General features: G+C 58.3%; 1 protein-coding gene across 3 annotated transcripts in view; it reads right to left on the reverse strand.

The window, feature by feature from the left end:
- SLC9A5 (solute carrier family 9 member A5) overlaps positions 1–19,801 on the reverse strand; it is a 52,836-nt gene that overhangs the window by 15,955 nt on the left and 17,080 nt on the right. For 2 of the 3 annotated variants that reach the window (XM_054049443.1, XM_054049442.1), the window contains exons 3-9: positions 17,537–17,700; positions 17,302–17,380; positions 12,694–12,871; positions 5,327–5,547; positions 4,936–5,138; positions 2,143–2,232; positions 1,912–1,982 (exon numbers count right to left, since the gene is read on the reverse strand). In XM_054049443.1, the coding sequence (XP_053905418.1) occupies positions 1,912–1,982; positions 2,143–2,232; positions 4,936–5,138; positions 5,327–5,547; positions 12,694–12,871; positions 17,302–17,380; positions 17,537–17,700 (1,006 nt within the window). The remainder of the gene's footprint in view (positions 1–1,911; positions 1,983–2,142; positions 2,233–4,935; positions 5,139–5,326; positions 5,548–12,693; positions 12,872–17,301; positions 17,381–17,536; positions 17,701–19,801) is intronic. The other variant, XM_054049444.1, reaches the window with a different exon arrangement.

The raw sequence follows: 19,801 nt of genomic DNA on the forward strand, positions 1-19,801 counted from the left end.
CTGTTTACCTGCACACCTGTCTGTACCTGTAGACCAGCCTGTGGGTAATGAAAAATGGGGTCTTACAGTGACATGTGACCATGTCACCTGACACTGGAATCCATCTTAAACCTGGTGCTTTTCCATTTAGAAGGGGGGTGGGGACCCAGAGAGACAAAGGATTCCCGCCTTGTGCCAAAGCTATAAAAGGGGGTGGAGCAGGACAAGGGGGTTCCAGTCATGAGAAAACCCCTAGTTTCCACCTGAGCTGGAACTAACAAGGACTGTACCGGGGAAAGGATTGGGCCCAGACTAGGAAGGAATCTAGTCTGTGAAACAAGCTTATTGGAACATCTCTGAGGGAAAGATATTACCTGTAATCAGTTTCTTAATGTATTAGGCTTAGACTTGCGTGTTTTGTTTTATTTTGCTTGATAAATTTACTTTGTTCTGTCTGATATTACTTGGAACCGTTTAAATCCTACTTTTTATACTTCATAAAATCACTTTTGTTTATTAGTAAACCCAAAGTAAGTGATTAATACCTGGGGGAGCAAACAGATGTGCATCTCTCTATCAGTGTTATAGAGGGCGAACAATGTATGAGTTTACCCTGTATATGCTTTATACAGAATAAAACGGATTTATTTGGGGTTTGGATCCCACTGGGGCTGGGTGTCTGGGTGCTGAAGATAGGTGACCTGCTGAGCAGTTTTTGGTTAAAGTCGGCAGCTTTGGGGGCGTGGACCAGACCTGGGTCTGTGCTGCAGCTGGCTAGCGTGTCTGGCTCAACAAGGCAGGGCTCTGGAGTCCCAGCTGGCAGGGAAAACGGGCTCAGAGGCACTCTCAGCACATCAGTCCCAAGGGGGTCTCTGTGACCGAACCTGTCACAATTGGCCCTTCCCACCGGCCGGGCCTGGTGCTGAGCAGGGGCTGAGAGAGGAGGGCACCATGGATTTAAAAGTGTGCTGAGCAAGCCCATCTTGCATCTTCCTGGCCCCAAGGTCACAGTGCAAGAAGCCGGGAGGTCAGGGCGGGTGTCAGGGTTGGGGGCTGGGTAGGCAGGGTTGAGGCTGGGACCACGGTGGGTGGAGAGATGAGGAAGTTGGGGGATGGGGCGGGGAGAGAAGGTGGTTGGAGCTGGGGTGGGCGGGGAGAGGAGGAGGTTGGAGCTGGGGTGATGAAGAGCTCGGGGCTAGGGCGGGGTGGGTAGAGAGGCAGTTCGGGGTCAGGTTCAGAGCGGATGGGCAGATGAGGGGGTCGGTGTTGGGGGGCGGATGGGTGTGGGTGGGGCGATGAGGGTGTCAGGGGTTGGAGCAGGGGTGGGGTGGTCGGGGTGATGAGGGTGAGGAGTTGAGGTTGGCGGGCGTTGGGGTGGGGGTGGTTGGGGAGATGAGGGTGTCAGGGTTGTATGGGGAGAGGAGGAGGTTGGCGTGGGGGTGGGCAGAGTGATGAAGAGGTCGGGGCTAGGGCGGGGTGGGCAGAGAGGCAGTTTGGGGTCAGGTTCAGAGGGATGGGGAGATGAGGGGGTTGGGTGACATGTCACACGAGGGGGCCAGGGTGGGAGGGGGCGAGCCCCCCCCCCCCCCCAAGGCAGGCGCTGTTGGCTCTCAGGATGCGATCGCAGGGACTGGAGGGCCCGAGACCTGCTGGGCTGCACTGTTCCCCTCAGTCCCAGGGAGCAGGGCCGTGGCGGGGCCCTGGGGCAGAGAGCAGCACTGGGCTGGCCTGCCTCCCACCAGCCTCACGTTGCCCCTCTCAGGCCTGCAGAGCGAGGGGTCCCCACTCAGTGCCCCACAGCTGGCACGTTGCCATGTGCATGGGCCCAGGGAACACACAGGGCCAGAGTGCGACGGGGGAGGCAGCCGTGGCGGGGGGGGGCCAGGAGCGGGCAAGGGGGGGCAGAGGCCTCCAGCACACGGGGGCACTCACCTGTCTCGCCAGTAACGGTAACCATGGTGACCGACCACATCCTCTACCGCTGCCAGAATGTGGTCAAAGGCCTTGGAAAGAGAAAACACAGTGAGTGAGTGCTGGGGGGGGTCCAAACTGGCGCCCCATCCCTGCTGGAAATTGCCCCTGCCAAAAGGAGAGCTGGGGCAGGGCCCGTGGCACGCAGGGCTGGGGAGACGCCGGCCGTCCCGGCTTGGCCCCACTACCTACGTGCTCGTGCAGTTCCTCGTTCAGCGTCGGCTTGTGATGGTCGCTCCGCTTCACCTTCAGCCACTTCACCAGCGGCTTGATGGTCAGACCCTGAAACGGCAGAGCAAGGCTCCGTGGGCACCGAGCCAGCCCCAATTCCCCCCAGCCTGGGCGGCAGCTACCCTGGGCCTTTGGCACTCCGCTCTCCCCTCCTCTGAGCGCTTCCCTGGGGGAGCCCGCCGAGCCATCCGCCTCAGTACACAGGCAGACGGGGCTGCTGGGCCAAGATGCAGCACAAGAAAGGAGGTGCTGCCCCAAGGCCTTGGCACCAGGAGACACGTGCCTACAGCGTACCAGGGCCTCGATGCCTCTCGCACGCCGGTGTCAATCAGACGTGGCTCCGGTGCCATCCAAGTGACACTGGGGGCAGGGAGAGGAGAATTGGGCCGTATGGCAGGGGCAGGGACCTAAGTATAGGCTGATGTGCTGAGCTCCTTCAGAAGCTGCCTGCTACAAGCAAAGCTGACAGATGCCTGGTTTCTCGGGCAGGGACGAAGCCCTTGTTAGAGCGGCTGCTGGAGCAGAGCAGGGGAGGGGACGCTTGGGACCGGCAGCCCCCAGGCAGGCGGTTAGCTACCAGCCGGCGCAGCGAACCACCCAGTCATTCAAAATCCCGGAGAAGTGCAGGGGAAGCAGAGACCAGGGCACAATGCTCGAGGCAAGAGAAGGGGAAACCCCCGCATGGCTAGACATGATGGAACAAACGTGCTGGGGCTAAATCCACCCCGGGGCAATTCCAGCAAAGGCAGCGGAGTCACACCGGGGTGGGCTTGACCCACTGACGTCAAGGCGATGAGGACCAGTCTCCGCAGGAATCACAGAACCGCGGCAGTGAGTAGCGCGGGTTTACAAAGCACACAAGTCTCGCCAGCCTGGCTCGGTTGCTGGCTTTGGCGCGGGGCTGTCGGAGTTCCGTACTCGTGTTTCACGAGAGCGAGTGAGAACATGCCTCACTGAACGCTACCCGTACACCATCTCTATTGTCACGGCTAGGACAATCTGTGGCTGAAGATGTACAGCACCTGGCACCGTGGGGTCTAAGCTCAGACAACACTTAGGATGCAGCCTGTGAATTCAGCACCAGAGGGCTTCCCCTCTCCCTTCCTCCACGGGGCGGGAGGCTCCATCCTGCCCTGAGCCGGCTGGTTCTGCAGCATCTGTTGTATTGCATGCTGGAGAGCACCGGTGCCCCATGCCCATGTCCAGAAGCAGAATGCAGCAGGGGGCTCCCGTCTCCCAGAGGGACTGGCCGCCAAGGACTGGCAGAGTAAAGACCTCCAGCCTCAGAAACTTGCCAGATTTCCAGAGATGCCTCAGCACCTGTCGAGGAGTGGGAGTCTCCCCAGTCGGACCATGGGGACACACACACACACACACACACACACACAGAGCAGCACACACCTGGCCTGGCACACCCGGGGCGGGCAGAGAGCAGCACAGGGCAGGGCACACACCCGGCCTGACCAGGGACTTCGCCTCGCCAGCATTTTCGCAAGGTCACAGTGCCACCTAGTGGACACGCCTGAGTCTCACCCTGGGGACCATGGGGGAGAAGCCCAGGACCCATGTTGCTGTGTCTGCACGTGCAGGTGGATGGGCTCTGGTCTGGCCTGCTCACAACTAACCCAAACAACCTCACACACGTGTGCCAGCGGCACCCGCCCGAGCTGCAGGGTCTGACACCCGACTCCAAGGCCCAGGCCTGAGCAGACCCACCCACAGACGGAGAATGAGGCCCGCTCACTAGTACTCACGAGCAGCACAAGGGGAGGCACCGCTGGCACCGTGAGCACTGCTGCCCACCGACCGTCTGGCCTCGCCCTGCACTGCACAGACCAGAGCCTGTGCAGGGAAAGCGGACAGGGGCCTGGCCAGCAGGGGGGCCAGGACTCACAGGTGCAGCTCTCCACTCCCCTCCGGCCCCCAGCTCTCTGCAGGCTCTGCCTGGCAGGGCCGTGTGGCCCGGAGCTGCCCTGAAGGGGCAGGGGCAGGAAGGGGCTCTGTCTGGCGGGGGGGTCAGCACTTCCAGGGGGTAGCCTCCCCCCTCGCAGTCTCTGCCAACGTCCCCAGCAGCAAGAAATCCCCCTGGCGAATGAAGGGGAGTCCTGCTGCTGCTGATAATACTGGGGGGGAGAGGTGGGGAGGCTAAGAAAACAGTCCCCCATTGGCGACCCTGCCTGGCAACCTTGGAGCAGCTTCTCCTTAGGCTGAACTGGGTGTAAGTGCCAGGCCTCAGGAGCAGAGCGAGGGGGGAAACACGGGGGGGGGGGTGTCAGGCGCCAGCCAGCTCCCCCTTTAGTAGCCGAATGCCTTTTGCTCCCTCTCCTGCTGCCCCCTGGCTCTGCGCCCCAGGGCTAGTGCGTGTGCCCAGCCTGCGTGCCGGGACCAGCGAGAGGAGCCGGCTGGTGCCAGGCAGAGCAGGCGGGCGGGTAGCTCCCAGCCCCGTCTCTCTAAGGCAGGTTTTGTCTAAGAGGGAGAAGCAGCTGCCCCACTCAGAGAACTGCTCTGGGCCCTGCGATGCCCCAGAGGGGGCAGGGCTATCTGCCCATATCCCAGCAGCCCCCTGCTCCAGTCCTCCGAGTCCTGGAGTGCTACCTCCAGCCTCCTCCACCCCAGGCCTCGTACCTCCCCATGAGCTGCCTCCGATGCCAACCCCTGCAGCTGGGCAGGAACCACCGCTAGCCCTGCTCTCCAGCACAGAGCCAGCCTGGAGGTCTGGTGTGGTTGTGGGTGGCCAGGCCCTGCCTTGCTGACCTGCACGAGGACGGTGAAGAAGACCACCACAATGGTCGTTGCCACGAAGTAGTCCTTGGCTCGCACCTTGTCTCTGTCCAGCAGGATGACCAGGGCAAAGGCGACGGCCCCCCGCAGGCCCCCATACGACATCACCACCTGGTCGATGCGGTCCAGCGGCGTGAGGCGGAAGCGATTGAGCACCCAGGTCTGGAGGACGACACCTAGGGGCGAAGGGGAGGGATGCGGATGAGGGTCTGGCCCGGGTGCGTGCTCTACAGGATGCAGCCGGGGACAGGGCTCTTACAAACCCTCTGCAAGCGCCCCCCGGTCCCACCCCTGGCAGATTCCCCCACATCCCGGGGACAGGGGCTGAGAGCTGCAGACAGCACAGGACAGGAGAGCGACTGACCCACGGCCCGGAAGAGCAGGATGAAGAGCAGGGTGCCCAGCACCAGCGCCGTGTCCCACGCCCACTTGGAGGTGTCCACGGCGGAGATGCCCAGGAACATGAAGATGACGGTCTCGGAGCTGCTGGCCAGCGTTTTCATGGTGTACTTGACAGTGGTGCGGGATTTCCGGGAGATGTTGGCTTCCACATATTTCTTACAGCAGATCCCACAGAAGGTGACCCTAGAGGACGGCAAGAGCTCGGGATAGACACGGGCAGGGCCATGCTGCCCCTGGACACAGCTGCCCCCTCCCCACTCCCTTTGCACTGGCGGGCGAGTGCCAGGGGCCCTGGACGCTCACTGTGACGAAGTGGGACTGTTCTTAATGTTTCCTCTGAATACTGTGTAGGTGCCTCAGTTTCCCCTATGCATTTCTTAAGTCTCCAGTGTGCATAAATGGCCAACAATCTGTATCCTAGCAACAAATGGCCAGGGCGCTCACCCCCCCCCCCCTCACCGTGCAAGGGAATTGCTAAAGGTGAACAAAGAGATCAGGTGACCTCCTGGCCTGGAAAGAGACAAAGGCCAGAAAGGAGGGGCTGGAGGGGGTTTCAGTTGGGAGCTGGCTGGGGACTAGGGGTTAGGGCAGACGGGGGTGTCTGGCTCACTGGCCCCCAGAATGGACCCGGCTGTGGGGTCCGGTTCTTTGTACCTACAAGCTCTGTTTTAGACCGTGTTCCTGTCATCTAATAAACCTCTGTTTTACTGGCTGGCTGAGAGTCACGTCTGACTGCGAAGTGGGGGTGCGGGACCCTCTGGCTTCCCCAGGACCCCGCCTGGGCAGACTCACTGTGGGAAGTGCACAGAGGGGCATATGCTGAATGCTCCAAGGAGAGACCCAGGAAGGTGAAGCTGTGGGAGCTTCTTACCCTGAAGACAGTCTGCTCCATGGGAGAGGAGGCTCCCCAAAGTCCTGACTGGCTTTGTGGGGAGCAGTTTCAGAGCATCGCCCGGGGGCTCCGTGACATTCACCACAGTGGGACCCACCTCTCCCGGGTCCCCCGCCTGCTGCTCTCACTCAACTGAGCCAGAGGGGCCGAGTCTGCGTGTGCAGCAGGGGAACCAGCCCTTCCCCACTGGGCGGCCCCAGCCGTTGCTCGGGCAGTGCTCCCGTCCCATGTGGCAGCCTGCAGAGCCCTGTGCCATGCGATAGTCACGCCCGTCTCATGTCCAGCTCCAAGGTGCTGCTGTCCGGCATCGTGTGGCTGCCCATGTGCCCCGGCAGACAAAGGCCTGGCCATAGGATCTAGAGACAGGGCATACAGCACCTGCGGCGTGTCACAGACAGCGTCAGCGACTCACCAGGCGCCCGGTGCAGAGCTCAGCGGCCCACGCCCAGAGAGGACGACAGCAGAGCCCACCAGCACACCAGGGTTTGCAAACTGCCCGTGGTTCTCCACATACCGTGTGCCAGGCTTGCCAGCTACCGCGGCTGCTCTGCCCTCTGGGCTCTGAGAATGGACAGAGTCAGCCTCACCCGCCACCACCCTCTGCCCGCCCCCAGCTGCTGGAGCTCCAGCCTCAGGCCCTAAAGCCAGGCTGGGCAGAACTGGCTTCTTCCTAAAGCCCTCCTGCTTCCCCCGGAGCACTGCCTGCCCTCCCCTGCCCTGCCCCGGGGAGAGCCCCTCCGAGCCCCCGAAGGGCCAGCTCTTCAGTGGCAGCTACAAATGGCCCTTCCTCATTCAGTCGCAGCTTTCTCCAGGCTCTGCCAGAGCCCTTACGTGGTTCTCCCTACGCGCGGCCTGGGCCCTGGAGTTCCTGCTCATGGCCAGTGACTGAACAAAGCGAGAGGGAAGCGGCCGGATCAGACCCTGGGGCACTTGGCTCCAGGATGTTCCCTGACATGGGCTGGGCAGAGACCGCCGTACATGGAGCCCCTCGCGGACGGCAGCACCCTGGGCAGTGCCTCCAACAGGCAGGTCTCTGGGTCCAGGGAGGTTCTGAGATGGTCAATCCGGGCACAGAACGTCTCCGAGCGAGCCCGGACGCCAGCTGTCTCTGCACTGCAACTGTAACCACCTAGGGCTGCTCGTCGAAACGCCGCCGGGGGGTCAATCCGCCCAAGGACAGAGCTTTCCCAGGGCAGCATCTGGGCAATTTACCCGCAGACAGGAACAGCGTCAGCACCTCTCAGCAGCTCCCGTCTGGCCCCGGCTGTCTGCCCTTGCCCTGACATCCCTACCCCACAGCCTCTCCTCTGTCCCGCTGGGGAGGCACTGAGAGGCTCCCAGAGGGGGAGGGGGGAGCCTGCCACTACGGGGTGGGGGGGGAAGCTTTGTCCCAATGCTGCCATCTCTGCTCCTTCAGCCGAGTCCCCGGGAAAGGCCCTTTCCCGAGTGACAGGAATCTAGCTGCTGAACCCACAAAATCAAACCAGTCTGGCCTCAGAACCCACCCGGCGACCAGGAGATCACAGTAATGATGTATGCGATCCAACGCCCGGCTCCAGGGCACCGGCTTTGCAGCCCATGTGTAACACCAGCTCCTGGGGAGAACGGGCCGGGCACCCCCAGCTCAGTTCCTAGGAAAGGGCCCCAGCGACTCGAGCGGGGCCGGGGCGTCTCAGACGGAGCACGTGGGGTCCGGAGAGAGGCGGAGACACTGAATGCAAAGGGAGCCTGGGAGTCCCACCGTCTCCTCTCGCTGTCTCAGGCCAGGCCGAGAGCAAGAACTGAACCACGGCCCCCTACGAGGTGGGGGGGTCCACGCAGAGCAGTCATTGCTGCCCCTTTCGGGGCAGGCTGGGGTGTGGGGAGAGGAGCCATCTGGAATTCGACCAGGGTGACTATTTCCTTGCCACTGACTGGTCCATTTACAATCTCATGGGCCTCCTTGGCGGGAGCCGGGAGGTTTTGTGGTGATGGGAGGGGGCTGAAGTTTCTTTGCTGCCGCTGGTTGGGGTGTCAGAACTAGAGCAAGCTCGGCTCAAGGTTTTCGAGGTTCGGGGCCTCGGGGGGAGAGCGCCGAGCGCTGGTAACAGGGCAGCCAGGGCCTGGAGACGGTCAGCACCTTGGGTGGGAAAGCTAGTGAGGAATGGTGGAGATCAGCTCGGTGGGGGCGACGCCTGGAGATCCCCTCACAAGCAATTAACCCGTCTATTGGGTGACTGGGTCAGTGCCATTGTCTGGCCTGGCTGAGCGGGTGGCACAGGCCGGAGTTAACCCTTAGTGCTCCAGAGAGCTGGGCCCACTCCAACAATCAACAGAGATCCAGGATATTCACAGCGCTCAGACTCTGCCCCGCGCTTCACACGAGACCTTAGACGGAGAGCTCAGAGGCTGCAGGTCATGCGGGGGAGGAAGGGTCACTGGGGTCTGGGCCAGGGCAGCAGGGTGGGGGGGCAGAAGGCGGCTCAGGCTTTGTCTGTCAATGGGGTTAAAATAAAATTGCAAAAACCTCCCCCCTCCTCCCAGCACAAGAATCTCATCTGTCACTGGGGCCCCTGGACTGACTCCGCCGCTGCGAAAATCTCCATCCCGCCCCAGTGCTCAGAGACCCCTCCCCCACCCATGGCACTGGGGCTCCTCCAGCCCCCCACACCTCTGCCTGGCTCTGGCAGGGGCTCAGTTGGGGGCTGGGCAGTGCCTGGCACAACTGCGCCTGCAAGTTGGGATTGAGGAGCAGCGTGAACAGGGTGAGGGTTAGTGTCGGGATTCAGGTGCACCAAGGTTTGGAGGGGGCCACGAGTCAGAGCTGAGAAATACCATGAATAGAGGTTTCAGAGTAACAGCCGTGTTAGTCTGTATCCGCAAAAAGAAGAACAGGAGTACTTGTGGCACCTTAGAGACTAACAAATTTATTAGAGCATAAGCTTTCGTGGACTACAGCCCACTTCTTCGGATGCATATAGAATGGAATATATATTGAGGAGATATATATACACACATACAGAGAGCATAAACAGGTGGGAATTGTCTTACCAACTCTGAGAGGCCAATTAATTAAGAGAAAAAAAACTTTTGAAGTGATAATCAAGCTAGCCGAGTACAGACAGTGTGATGATAAGTGTGAGCATACTTACAAGGGGAGATAGAGTCAACGTTTGTAATGGCTCAGCCATTCCCAGTCCTTATTCAAACCGGAGTTGATTGTGTCTAGTTTGCATATCAATTCTAGCTCTGCAGTCTCTCTTTGGAGTCTGTTTTTGAAGTTTTTCTGTTGTAATATAGCCACCCGCAGGTCTGTCACTGAATGACCAGACAGGTTAAAGTGTTCTCCCACTGGTTTTTGAGTATTTTGATTCCTGATGTCAGATTTGTGTCCATTAATTCTTTTGCGTAGAGACTGTCCGGTTTGGCCAATGTCCATGGCAGAGGGGCATTGCTGGCACATGATGGCATATATCACATTGGTAGATGTGCAGGTGAACGAGCCCCTGATGGTATGGCTGATGTGATTAGGTCCTATGATGATGTCACTTGAATAGATATGTGGACAGAGTTGGCATCGGGGTTTGTTACAAGGATAGGTTCCTGGGTTAGTGGTTTTGTTCAGTGATGTGTGGTTGCTGGTGAGTATTTGCTTTAGGTTGGGGGGTTGTCTGTAAGCGAGGACAGGTCTGTCTCCCAAGATCTGTGAGAGTAAAGGATCATCTTTCAGGATAGGTTGTAGATCTCTGATGATGCGCTGGAGAGGTTTTAGTTGGGGGCTGAAGGTGACAGCTAGTGGTGTTCTGTTATTTTCTTTGTTGGGCCTGTCTTGTAGGAGGTGACTTCTGGGTACTCGTCTGGCTCTGTCAATCTGTTTTTTCACTTCAGCAGGTGGGTATTGTAGTTTTAAGAATGCTTGATAGAGATCTTGTAGGTGCTTGTCTCTATCCGAGGGATTGGAGCAAATGCGGTTATATCTTAGAGCTTGGCTGTAGACAATGGATCGTGTGGTGTGTCCTGGATGGAAGCTGGAGGCATGTAGGTAAGTGTAGCGGTCAGTAGGTTTCCGGTATAGGGTGGTATTGATGTGACCATCGCTTATTAGCATAGAGAGTGATCCTTTACTCTCACAGATCTTGGGAGACAGACCTGTCCTCGCTTACAGACAACCCCCCAACCTAAAGCAAATACTCACCAGCAACCACACATCACTGAACAAAACCACTAACCCAGGAACCTATCCTTGTAACAAACCCCGATGCCAACTCTGTCCACATATCTATTCAAGTGACATCATCATAGGACCTAATCACATCAGCCATACCATCAGGGGCTCGTTCACCTGCACATCTACCAATGTGATATATGCCATCATGTGCCAGCAATGCCCCTCTGCCATGGACATTGGCCAAACCGGACAGTCTCTACGCAAAAGAATTAATGGACACAAATCTGACATCAGGAATCAAAATACTCAAAAACCAGTGGGAGAACACTTTAACCTGTCTGGTCATTCAGTGACAGACCTGCGGGTGGCTATATTACAACAGAAAAACTTCAAAAACAGACTCCAAAGAGAGACTGCAGAGCTAGAATTGATATGCAAACTAGACACAATCAACTCCGGTTTGAATAAGGACTGGGAATGGCTGAGCCATTACAAACGTTGACTCTATCTCCCCTTGTAAGTATGCTCACACTTATCATCACACTGTCTGTACTCGGCTAGCTTGATTATCACTTCAAAAGTTTTTTTTCTCTTAATTAATTGGCCTCTCAGAGTTGGTAAGACAATTCCCACCTGTTTATGCTCTCTGTATGTGTGTATATATATCTCCTCAATATATATTCCATTCTATATGCATCCGAAGAAGTGGGCTGTAGTCCACGAAAGCTTATGCTCTAATAAATTTGTTAGTCTCTAAGGTGCCACAAGTACTCCTGTTCTTCTTTTTTCATGAATAGAGGGGACTGCGGGTCGGGAGTGAGGAGCAGCGTGAACGGGAGGGGGCTGCGGACACGGATCGAGGAGCAGTGTGAATGGGGGGGGCTGCGGGCACGGATCGAAGAGCAGTGTGAATGGGGGGGGCTGCGGGTGGGGATCGAGGAGCAGTGTGAACAGGAGGGGGCTGCAGGTCGGGAGTGAGGAACGACGTGGAGGGGAGGGGGCTGCGGGCGCAGATCGAGGAGCAGTGTGAACGGGAGGGGGCTGTGGGCAGGGATCAAGGAGCAGTGTCAAGGGGGGGCTGCAGGTGGGGATCGAAGAGCAGTGTGAATGGGAGGGGGCTGCGGGTGGGGAGTGAGGAGCAGTGTGAAGGGGAGGGGGCTGCGGGCGCAGATCGAGGAGCAGTGTGAACAGGAGGGGGCTGCGGGTCGGGAGTGAGGAGTAGTGTGACCAGGAGGGGGCTGCGGGTCGGGAGTGAGGAACGACGTGAAGGGGAGGGGGCTGGGGATCGAGGAGCGACGTGGAGGGGAGGGGGCTGGGAGTGGGGATCGAGGAGCAGTGTGAATGGGAGGGCTATGGCGGGGGATCAAGGAGCAGTGTGAAGGGGAGGGGGCTGCGGGCACGGATCAAGGAGCAGTGTGAACAGGAGGGGGCTGCGGGTGGGGAGTGAGGAGCAGTGTGAAGGGGAGGGGGCTGCGGGTGGGGATTGAGGAGCAGTGTGAACAGGAGGGGGCTGTGGCTCGGGAGTGAGGAGCAGTGTGAAGGGGAGGGGGCTGCGGGCGCAGATCGAGGAGCAGTGTGAAGGGGAGGGGGCTGCGGGTGGGGATTGAGGAGCAGTGTGAACAGGAGGGGGCTGCAGGTGGGGAGTGAGGAGCAGTGTGAACAGGAGGGGGCTGCGGGCGCAGATCGAGGAGCAGTGTGAAGGGGAGGGGGCTGCGGGTGGGGATTGAGGAGCAGTGTGAACAGGAGGGGGCTGCAGGTGGGGAGTGAGGAGCAGTGTGAACAGGAGGGGGCTGCGGGTCGGGAGTGAGGAGCAGTGTGAACAGGAGGGGGCTGCGGGTCGGGAGTGAGGAACGACGTGAAGCGGAGGGGGCTACGGGTGGAGATCGAGGAGCAGTGTGAACGGGGGGGCTATGGGGGGGGATCAAGGAGCAGTGTGAAGGGGAGGGGGCTGCGGGCGTGGATCAAGGAGCAGTGTGAACAGGAGGGGGCTGCGGGTCGGGAGTGAGGAACGACGTGGAGGGGAGGGGGCTGAGGGTGGGGATCGAGGAGCAGTGTGAACAGGAGGGGGCTGCGGGTGGGGAGTGAGGAACAGTGTGAACGGGGGGGCTGCGGGTGGGATCCAGGAGCGACGTGAAGGGGAGGGCAGGGGCTGTGGGAACCTGCTCCCACAAAGATGCGCCACGCCCACCCCACGGGGCCCGGCATTCCGCCCGCGCAGGCTGGGGGAGGCCGGCTCTCGCCCGGGGAAGAGCCTGGCGAGGGCTGCGTGCGCCAAGCGTGCGGTACTCACGCGAGGATGGAGGAGAGCGAGACCATCTCGGCGGCGAGGTACGCCATGTATGCCAGCAGGAAGACGAAGAGCGGCTCGATGATGCGCACGCGCTTGGTGAACCTGGTGATCAGCGCCAGCAGGAAGGCGAAGAGCAGCCCCACGGCCGCCCCCCCGAGGCTCACCACGAAGAAGGAAGCTGGGGGCACAAGAGCAGAGCCCCATGGAGTGAGTCTTGCTGGCTGCAGCCTTGGCAGAGGGCGGCTTGTACCTACCACCAGAGGGAGCCCGGAGACCTGCCCGCAGAGCCTGCCTTTGGAGCGGCCTCTACTGAACCCGGCTAACTGCAAAGGTCGGGACGCGCTGCACAGGGGCTGCTCGCTGTTCCTTACTGACAAATATGGAGAGATACCTGTCTCATAGAGCTGGAAGGGACCCCGAAAGGTCATCGAGTCCAGCCCCCTGCCTTCACTAGCAGGCCCAAGTACTGCTTTTGCCCCAGATCCCTAAGTGGCCCCCTCAAGGATTGAACTCACAACTCTGGGTTTGGCAGGCCAATGCTCAAACCACTGACCCTGCTCCGCCCCCTTCCCCAAGGCCCCGCCCTCACTCCGCCTCTGTCACTGCATTTTTAACGGGCACGTCGCTTGTCAAATAAACCCCCTTCGGAGGAAAAGTGATGTGCCCGTTCAAAATGTAGTGACAGAGGCGGAGCGAGGGCGGGGCCTTGGGGAACAGGGCGGAGCAGGGGCAGGGAGAGGTGGGGCAAGGGCAGGGCCTTGAGGGAGGGGGTGGAGCAGGGGTGAGGGCGGGGCCTTAGGGAAGGGGGTGGAGCAGGGACAGGAAGAGGAGGGGCGCGGGCGTTGCCCTCGGGGGGGAGCATCCCCGGGAAAAACTAAAAGTCAGCACCTGTGTCTCCGACTCTCTCGCACTCTGGCCAGTGCGTGGACCGCGGAGTGCTGGCCTGGCACAGATATGGAAAGCCGGCGCACCCAGCGTAGTGAAATAGGAGGCAGGGAGCAGCTCTCTCTTAGGACAGAGAACGAGGCCTGGGCCTCCTCAAGGGACACAGACCTGAGGCGTGGCAGAGTCTGATGAGGAGGCCTCCAGCGGAGACAAAGGACCCCCCTGGGAACATCTCGGTACTGCCTGGCGTGGCAGAGGGGGAGATATTGGACAGTCCACTGGGAATGAGGCGTTCACCTCCTGATTCCAAACGCTGCCACCTCTGCCCGCCGGGGGAGGCAAAGGGGAGCTGCGGCCCCTCCCCAGGATCAAAGGCAGCCACAAGGCCCCGGGGAACAAAAAGCAAAACCTTCTCCTGTGCTTTTCCTGGGGGCCACCCCCTGCAGCCTCCACCCCCACTCCATCCCCTAGCTGCCAAACCGCCCGCACGCCCCCCAGAGCAGCTACGCAGACAGCCCAGCCCACAGGGCAAACCGAACATTTGGGGGCAGCAAAAAAATCAATGGAATTGAATCTATAAATAAATACCCCAAGAATTACAGGATTGGACAGGGGATCGGCGAGGGACGGGGTAGTCGGTGCTGCATAGGGTCACACACCCACAGATATATCCCAAGGTGCTAAACTATTAATTTTTAAGACTGTAAAAGGCAGCCAGAGACTGAACACCTTTCATAAGCATTTGTAAATATCCAACTCTGACCTTTCACTCCATATTCTTTATGAAAATACACCTATGATATGACGTAACTGAGATGTACTTTATGCAAGATGGGTCTTGTAAGAGATCATTGGAAAGGTTATAATTTACTGAATGCGATTATTCAAGGTGTGTGCCTGTATCGTTTCTGTATCTGAAGTTAGGGATATTGACCATGTATCTGTATTTCAGCTATGCTACTTTGGGTGACGCCACTGCCAACACTTTGGGTACAACAATGGAAAAGCCAGACAGGGCAGATGGCCCATCAGCGAGGACGATGGACTGTGAAAAGCTTGGACTTCCTGGGGACGCTCCACACTGCCCCTGACTCATGGACGCTGTGATCCTACAGAGTCAGGTGGTCTTGTCACCTGACACTAAACATTACCTGGGACTGCTTGTAACTTTCCACTGGAAGGGAAGGGGGGGCTCAAGTTTGGGGAACAAAGGATTCCCGCCTTGTGTAAATCCTATTGAAGGGTGGGGAGGAAGGCACACGGGTCTCCTCCTCCTCTCCATGGCCTGTCTGCCCAAGAAGAAAGACTGATAAAGTCTCCTGAAGGGAAGGCGGGTGGGGAGTCCAGGCTGAGACAGGGTCCAGTCTGAAAAGGAACAGAACTGGAACTCTGAACCACAGAAACTTTGCAACCTGCCTAAAATAACATTTAGGGTGAGAAATTACATTGTGTAACCTGTTTCTTAAGTCTATTGAGCTTAGCTTGCGTATTTTGGTTTATTTGGTCAGTAATCTGCTTGGTTCTGTCTGTTCTCTCTTATATTCACTTACAATTCACCTTTTGTAGTTACTAAACTTATTTCTTGTTTATAATATAACCCAGTTTCTGTAATTTCTAACAGGGAGGAGGGGGAGAAGTTGTGCACATCTCTCTCCACATTGAGGGAGAGGGCGAATTTTATGAGCTTGCGCTGTACAAATATTTCTATACAGCGCAAGACAGGGTTATTTCGGGTTTGTCTCCCAAAAGGGGGGTGCACGTGAGGGCTGGGGGAGCCCCTCACACAGAGCTGACTTCAGTCTGTTTCTGCAGCAGGGGGTGTGGGTGTGTTTCAATAGGCCGGCGAGCCTAATCCAGCAAAACAGGGAGGGGGAGCCCAGGCTGATTGAGCAGGGGAGGCTCAGTGAAACCCCAGCACATTAGATGGCACCAGAAGGGGGGTCGAACCCATCACACCAACCAACCAAAACAAGCCCCCACCTATGGCTGGAGACCAGAGGCTGATGTTCGCTGATGTATGATCTGTGAAATGGGACATGGGCACATGCTACAACAGGGCTGGGCAAACTTTTTGGCCCAAGGGCCACATCGGGGAATAGACATTGTATGGCGGGCCATGAATGCTCACAAAATTGGGGTTGCGGTGTGGGAGGGGGTGATGGCTCTGGTTAGGGGAGCAGGCTCTGGGGTGGGTCTGGGGATGAGGAGTTTGGGGTGCAGGAGGGTGCTCCGGGCTGGGATCAAAGGGTTTGGAGAGCAGGAGGGGGATCAGGGCTGGGGCAGGGGTCCGGGAAGGGGTGCAGGCTCTGGGGTGGGGTTGGGAATGAGAGGTTTGGGGTGCAGGAGGGGGATCAGGGCTGGGGCAGGGGGTTGGGGTGTGGGGAGAGGCTCAGGGGGTGCAGGCAGGAGTGCTGGAGTGGGGCCAAGCTGCTGGCAGTTTGCCCACCCCTGTGTTACAAGCTGGCCCCTTGCAGCCAGATGCTCGGGGCGGGCTGGGACTTGCCTCGTAACCTCAGCCGGCTCATCTCCTGACCAGACCTCTGAGCCAGGCAAACTTGGTTAAGGTGTGTTGGGCTTGTATAAAATCATAGAATCACAGAACTGGAAGGGACCTCGAGAGGTCGTCTAGTCCAGTCCCCTGCCCTTCTGTCAGGACTGAGTACTATCTAGACCATCCCTGACAGGGGTTTGTCCAACCGGCTCTTAAAAACCTCCAATGATGGAGGCTCCACAACCTCCCTAGGCAATTTATCCCAGTGCTTAACCACCCTGGCAGTTCGGAAGTTTCTCTGGCTTTTGGTCCCCATCCCCTGTCTGTCTCTGTCTGTCCATCCAGAGAGCTCCTTGGGGGCAGGACTGCCTATGGGGCAAGCGGCCTGCACACCGGGGCGCTGACAGACACAGCCAGCCAGCACGGACATCTGGCCAGGTCTATGCACAAAGCCAACGGTTAGCGGCTGCGCCCTGGCCGTCTCCCACGGAGCTGGCACCTGAGAGCCGCTTCTACAGCCTCCGTTTAGACTCACTTGACTCACCCAGTTTCTGGCTTGCAGCCACGAGAGCTGGGAGAGAGCTCCTGGGTCACATCTCCCCTGTCTGCCAGCCGGCCACAGCTGCTCAGAGTACGCGGTCCCGTCCAGTTTACACATCCCAAGCGATAGGACTTCCGGCACCTCCCCTGGGAAGCCAGTCCACCGCAGTCCCTTCCATTGGCACAGCATCTGCCCAACTCACCCGCCTGCTGTCCCCTCTCCTCATGGCTGCTCCTCCAAGGCGTTCCCTTAAACAGCCCCCCGGACACACAGCGAGCTAGGAATGTCTGGTCCTTTCTAAGCCTGTCACGGTCTCTTAAGGACTTGGGATCTTCAAGCATTTCACCCTGGAGACCGGCTGTGTGCATGGCCCGGCACTCCAGCGAGCTGCCCAGTGGGTTGTACAGGGGCAGGGCAGGCGGGCGAGTCCTTTACAATACCCTGGAGGGGACGTCGTCCTGTATGGCCCACCATGCACGCGTGACACAGGCTGTCAAAGCAGCTGCCCACCTGTCACCGGCCCTGGGCTGTATGGAGGGCACTTGTCTGCATGCAGTGCTCCCCAGTGCCAGCCAGTCTCGTCTCCCCAGCAGGGGGCGCTGGCAGCCACGCCCGCACTACACACCCTCCAGCAGAGAAAACAGGCCTGGGCACAGCGTGGCTAACAGAGAGGGGCTGGAGACACACTCACCGACACCCTTCAGGTAGTCTGTGGCCTGGACATGCGCGGGGCCCATCTCCACAAAGGAGTTAAAGACTTTGTACAGCACCTGCAAGGCAAAGCAACGGGGTTAGCCCAACGCCTGGGCCCGATGGACCAACAGCCCCTTCTTGACTCTAGCCTGCGCTGTCCTGGGAAACGTGCGGATGTGTTTCTCCTTTTGGGCATGTGATGCCTGCCCCTGCAGACCCTGGGCCGTACTCACCACGGTGACGGCGTCGTTCAGCAGGGACTCCCCAAACACGATGATGAAGAGGGTCTCGTTGATGTGGACTTCCTCGAAGACGGCCAGCACCGCCACAGGGTCCACAGCCGAGATGAGGCTGCCAAAGAGCAGGAAGTCCATCAGGCCAGCGTCCACGCCCGCGTCTGCCAGGACAGAAACACACCGCTCAGGGCACCTCGGGAGGGGACGTGGACTGGGTCTCAGCCTCCTGTATCTCCAGCTGCACCCACCTCACGCTGCCCAGGGGAAGCAGACCAGGCTCCACGCCCTAAGGGCCCAGCCAGACACACCAGGGAGCGAGAGAAGCGAAGGAGGGAGCCCACCCGCCCTGCACAGAGCTAGGGAGGTGCCTGCGCTGGGGAGGCCGCTATCACGGCACACAGAGCAAGGCCAGCCTGGCAGGCCCTGATAAACAACCAGCCTCGTGTCTGCTCAGTGGTGACCATGGAGTGGGCAGGAGATGCCACGTGTCTGTCTCTGCACATCACGGCAGACAGGGCACAACGCGGGGCCCCTGCTGTCGGCAGCAGCTCTGCCAGAGGGCTCAGAAGGGACCTTCCCCTGTTCCTAGAGAAATTCTCCAGTCTCCATTTTGTCTGCGTGGTCTCAATTCTGAACAAGCAGGAGCCAGGCCACTCCAAGAGGAAATCTGCAGATCTGGAGTACCTCAGTGCTAACACAGGGTGGGTGAAAAGTTCAGTTAATTGGCAGACTGCCCAGGAGTGCTAAGATGGTGCCCTGGCAAAAGGCCCAGTAGGTGAGAGGCTTGGCAGAATCATACCTCTGAAGGCAACAGCAACAGTGAGTATGTGCAGAACGGGAAGGGGTGACAGAAAGATCAACAGCCTCAGCCTGAACTGACATGGGACGGGTTGGGGCTGCTTCTTCTGGTAGCTGAAGATGAGGTGACATGGGTTAGAACAGTATAAATACTGCTGTGCTGACAGGCAGCCAGTCAGTCAGGAGCCGGCGAGGAGAGCGATCGGGAGAAGACGGAGTAAGAGTGAGGAGCCAGCAAGAAGAGCTGCTGGAAAGGAAGTCGAAGAGCGGCTGCTGGGAAAGAGAGATCGCAGAGCAGACACAGGAGCCACTGAAGAAATTTTGGAGCAGAGCGAGAGAAGCTGCCGAGAGAACCAAGTGGCAACAACTACGAATGGCGAAACGGAGCTGAGGGAGAGTGAAATTGGAACACTAACAGCAGCTACAAAGCTGTGACGAGAGAGTCAATGAGGAGTCCGGTGGCATACAGACTAACACGGCTACCCCTCTGATACTTGGAGAGTGACAGTTTAAAATCCTGAGGAGAACCCAGTTGGGAGAAGCTGCTTCAGCAGCAAGTAAAGAAAGATGCCAAAGGATTTACAAAATAAGTTAGTTTTATTATCAGCATAGTGTAGGGTAGTATTTAGTATTAGTGTGCGTGTGTGCACACTAATAAGAATGCATAAAATATTGTTATTAATTGAAATTTACTTATGTAAAATCTAAAGTATAATTGAAGAACTGCTGTCAATGATTGGTTACAGACTGGCCATTTGTAGAAAAGTGCTTCACTTAGAATCATTTGAACTGTTTGCTATTGTGGTTTGAATGCTCTTTTAACTTGCAATAAGGGATGTGTGTCTTATTTAGGACTGTAGATTATATTGTATTGGGGATTATTAGTTACAAGAATACTCCTGTGCCAATCACTCTATCGGAAGGTTATATCCGTGTCCTTCAAGTGTTTCCTTAACAACCCTGGAGACCCAGACCCCAGGAAGAGCAGATTGAGGGGGCAATAGGGTGGTAGTTTTAGGGGCACCCCAGAGTCTAAATTTCAGGGTAACACCCTGGCAGAGCTGCTAGGAGCTGCCCTTGACTGGGGCGCTCCCTCTCTTCCACATCCCCATCCCCCTTGTCTGCCCACCCAAGCTTGCGGAGGTGCTGGAGCCTAGATGGGGTTCTGCTAGCAGTGCTGGGACCCCACCAGCTCCCTGCAGGAGGGCCAGGGCTGGTCTCTTCCCCCCAGCCTGGGGAGGATACCAGAGGAGCGGGTGGTGAGGAGGTTGTGGGCTGAGGGAGAGAGAGAATGAACGTGTGAAAACCTTGCCCTGGGGGCCAGGGGGTGGCACTGGCTGGTCCTGAGGGTGCAGCAGCCTCGAGGAGTCACCGAGTAGCCCCTTGGGGAAAGGGGTGAGTGGCAGGGAGTGGGGGAGGACTATCTCTGGGACGGCGATGGCTCCGTCTGAGCAGTGACTGCCA

This window comes from Malaclemys terrapin, chromosome 14 (assembly GCF_027887155.1).
Source record: "Malaclemys terrapin pileata isolate rMalTer1 chromosome 14, rMalTer1.hap1, whole genome shotgun sequence".
Taxonomy (NCBI): domain Eukaryota; kingdom Metazoa; phylum Chordata; order Testudines; family Emydidae; genus Malaclemys; species Malaclemys terrapin.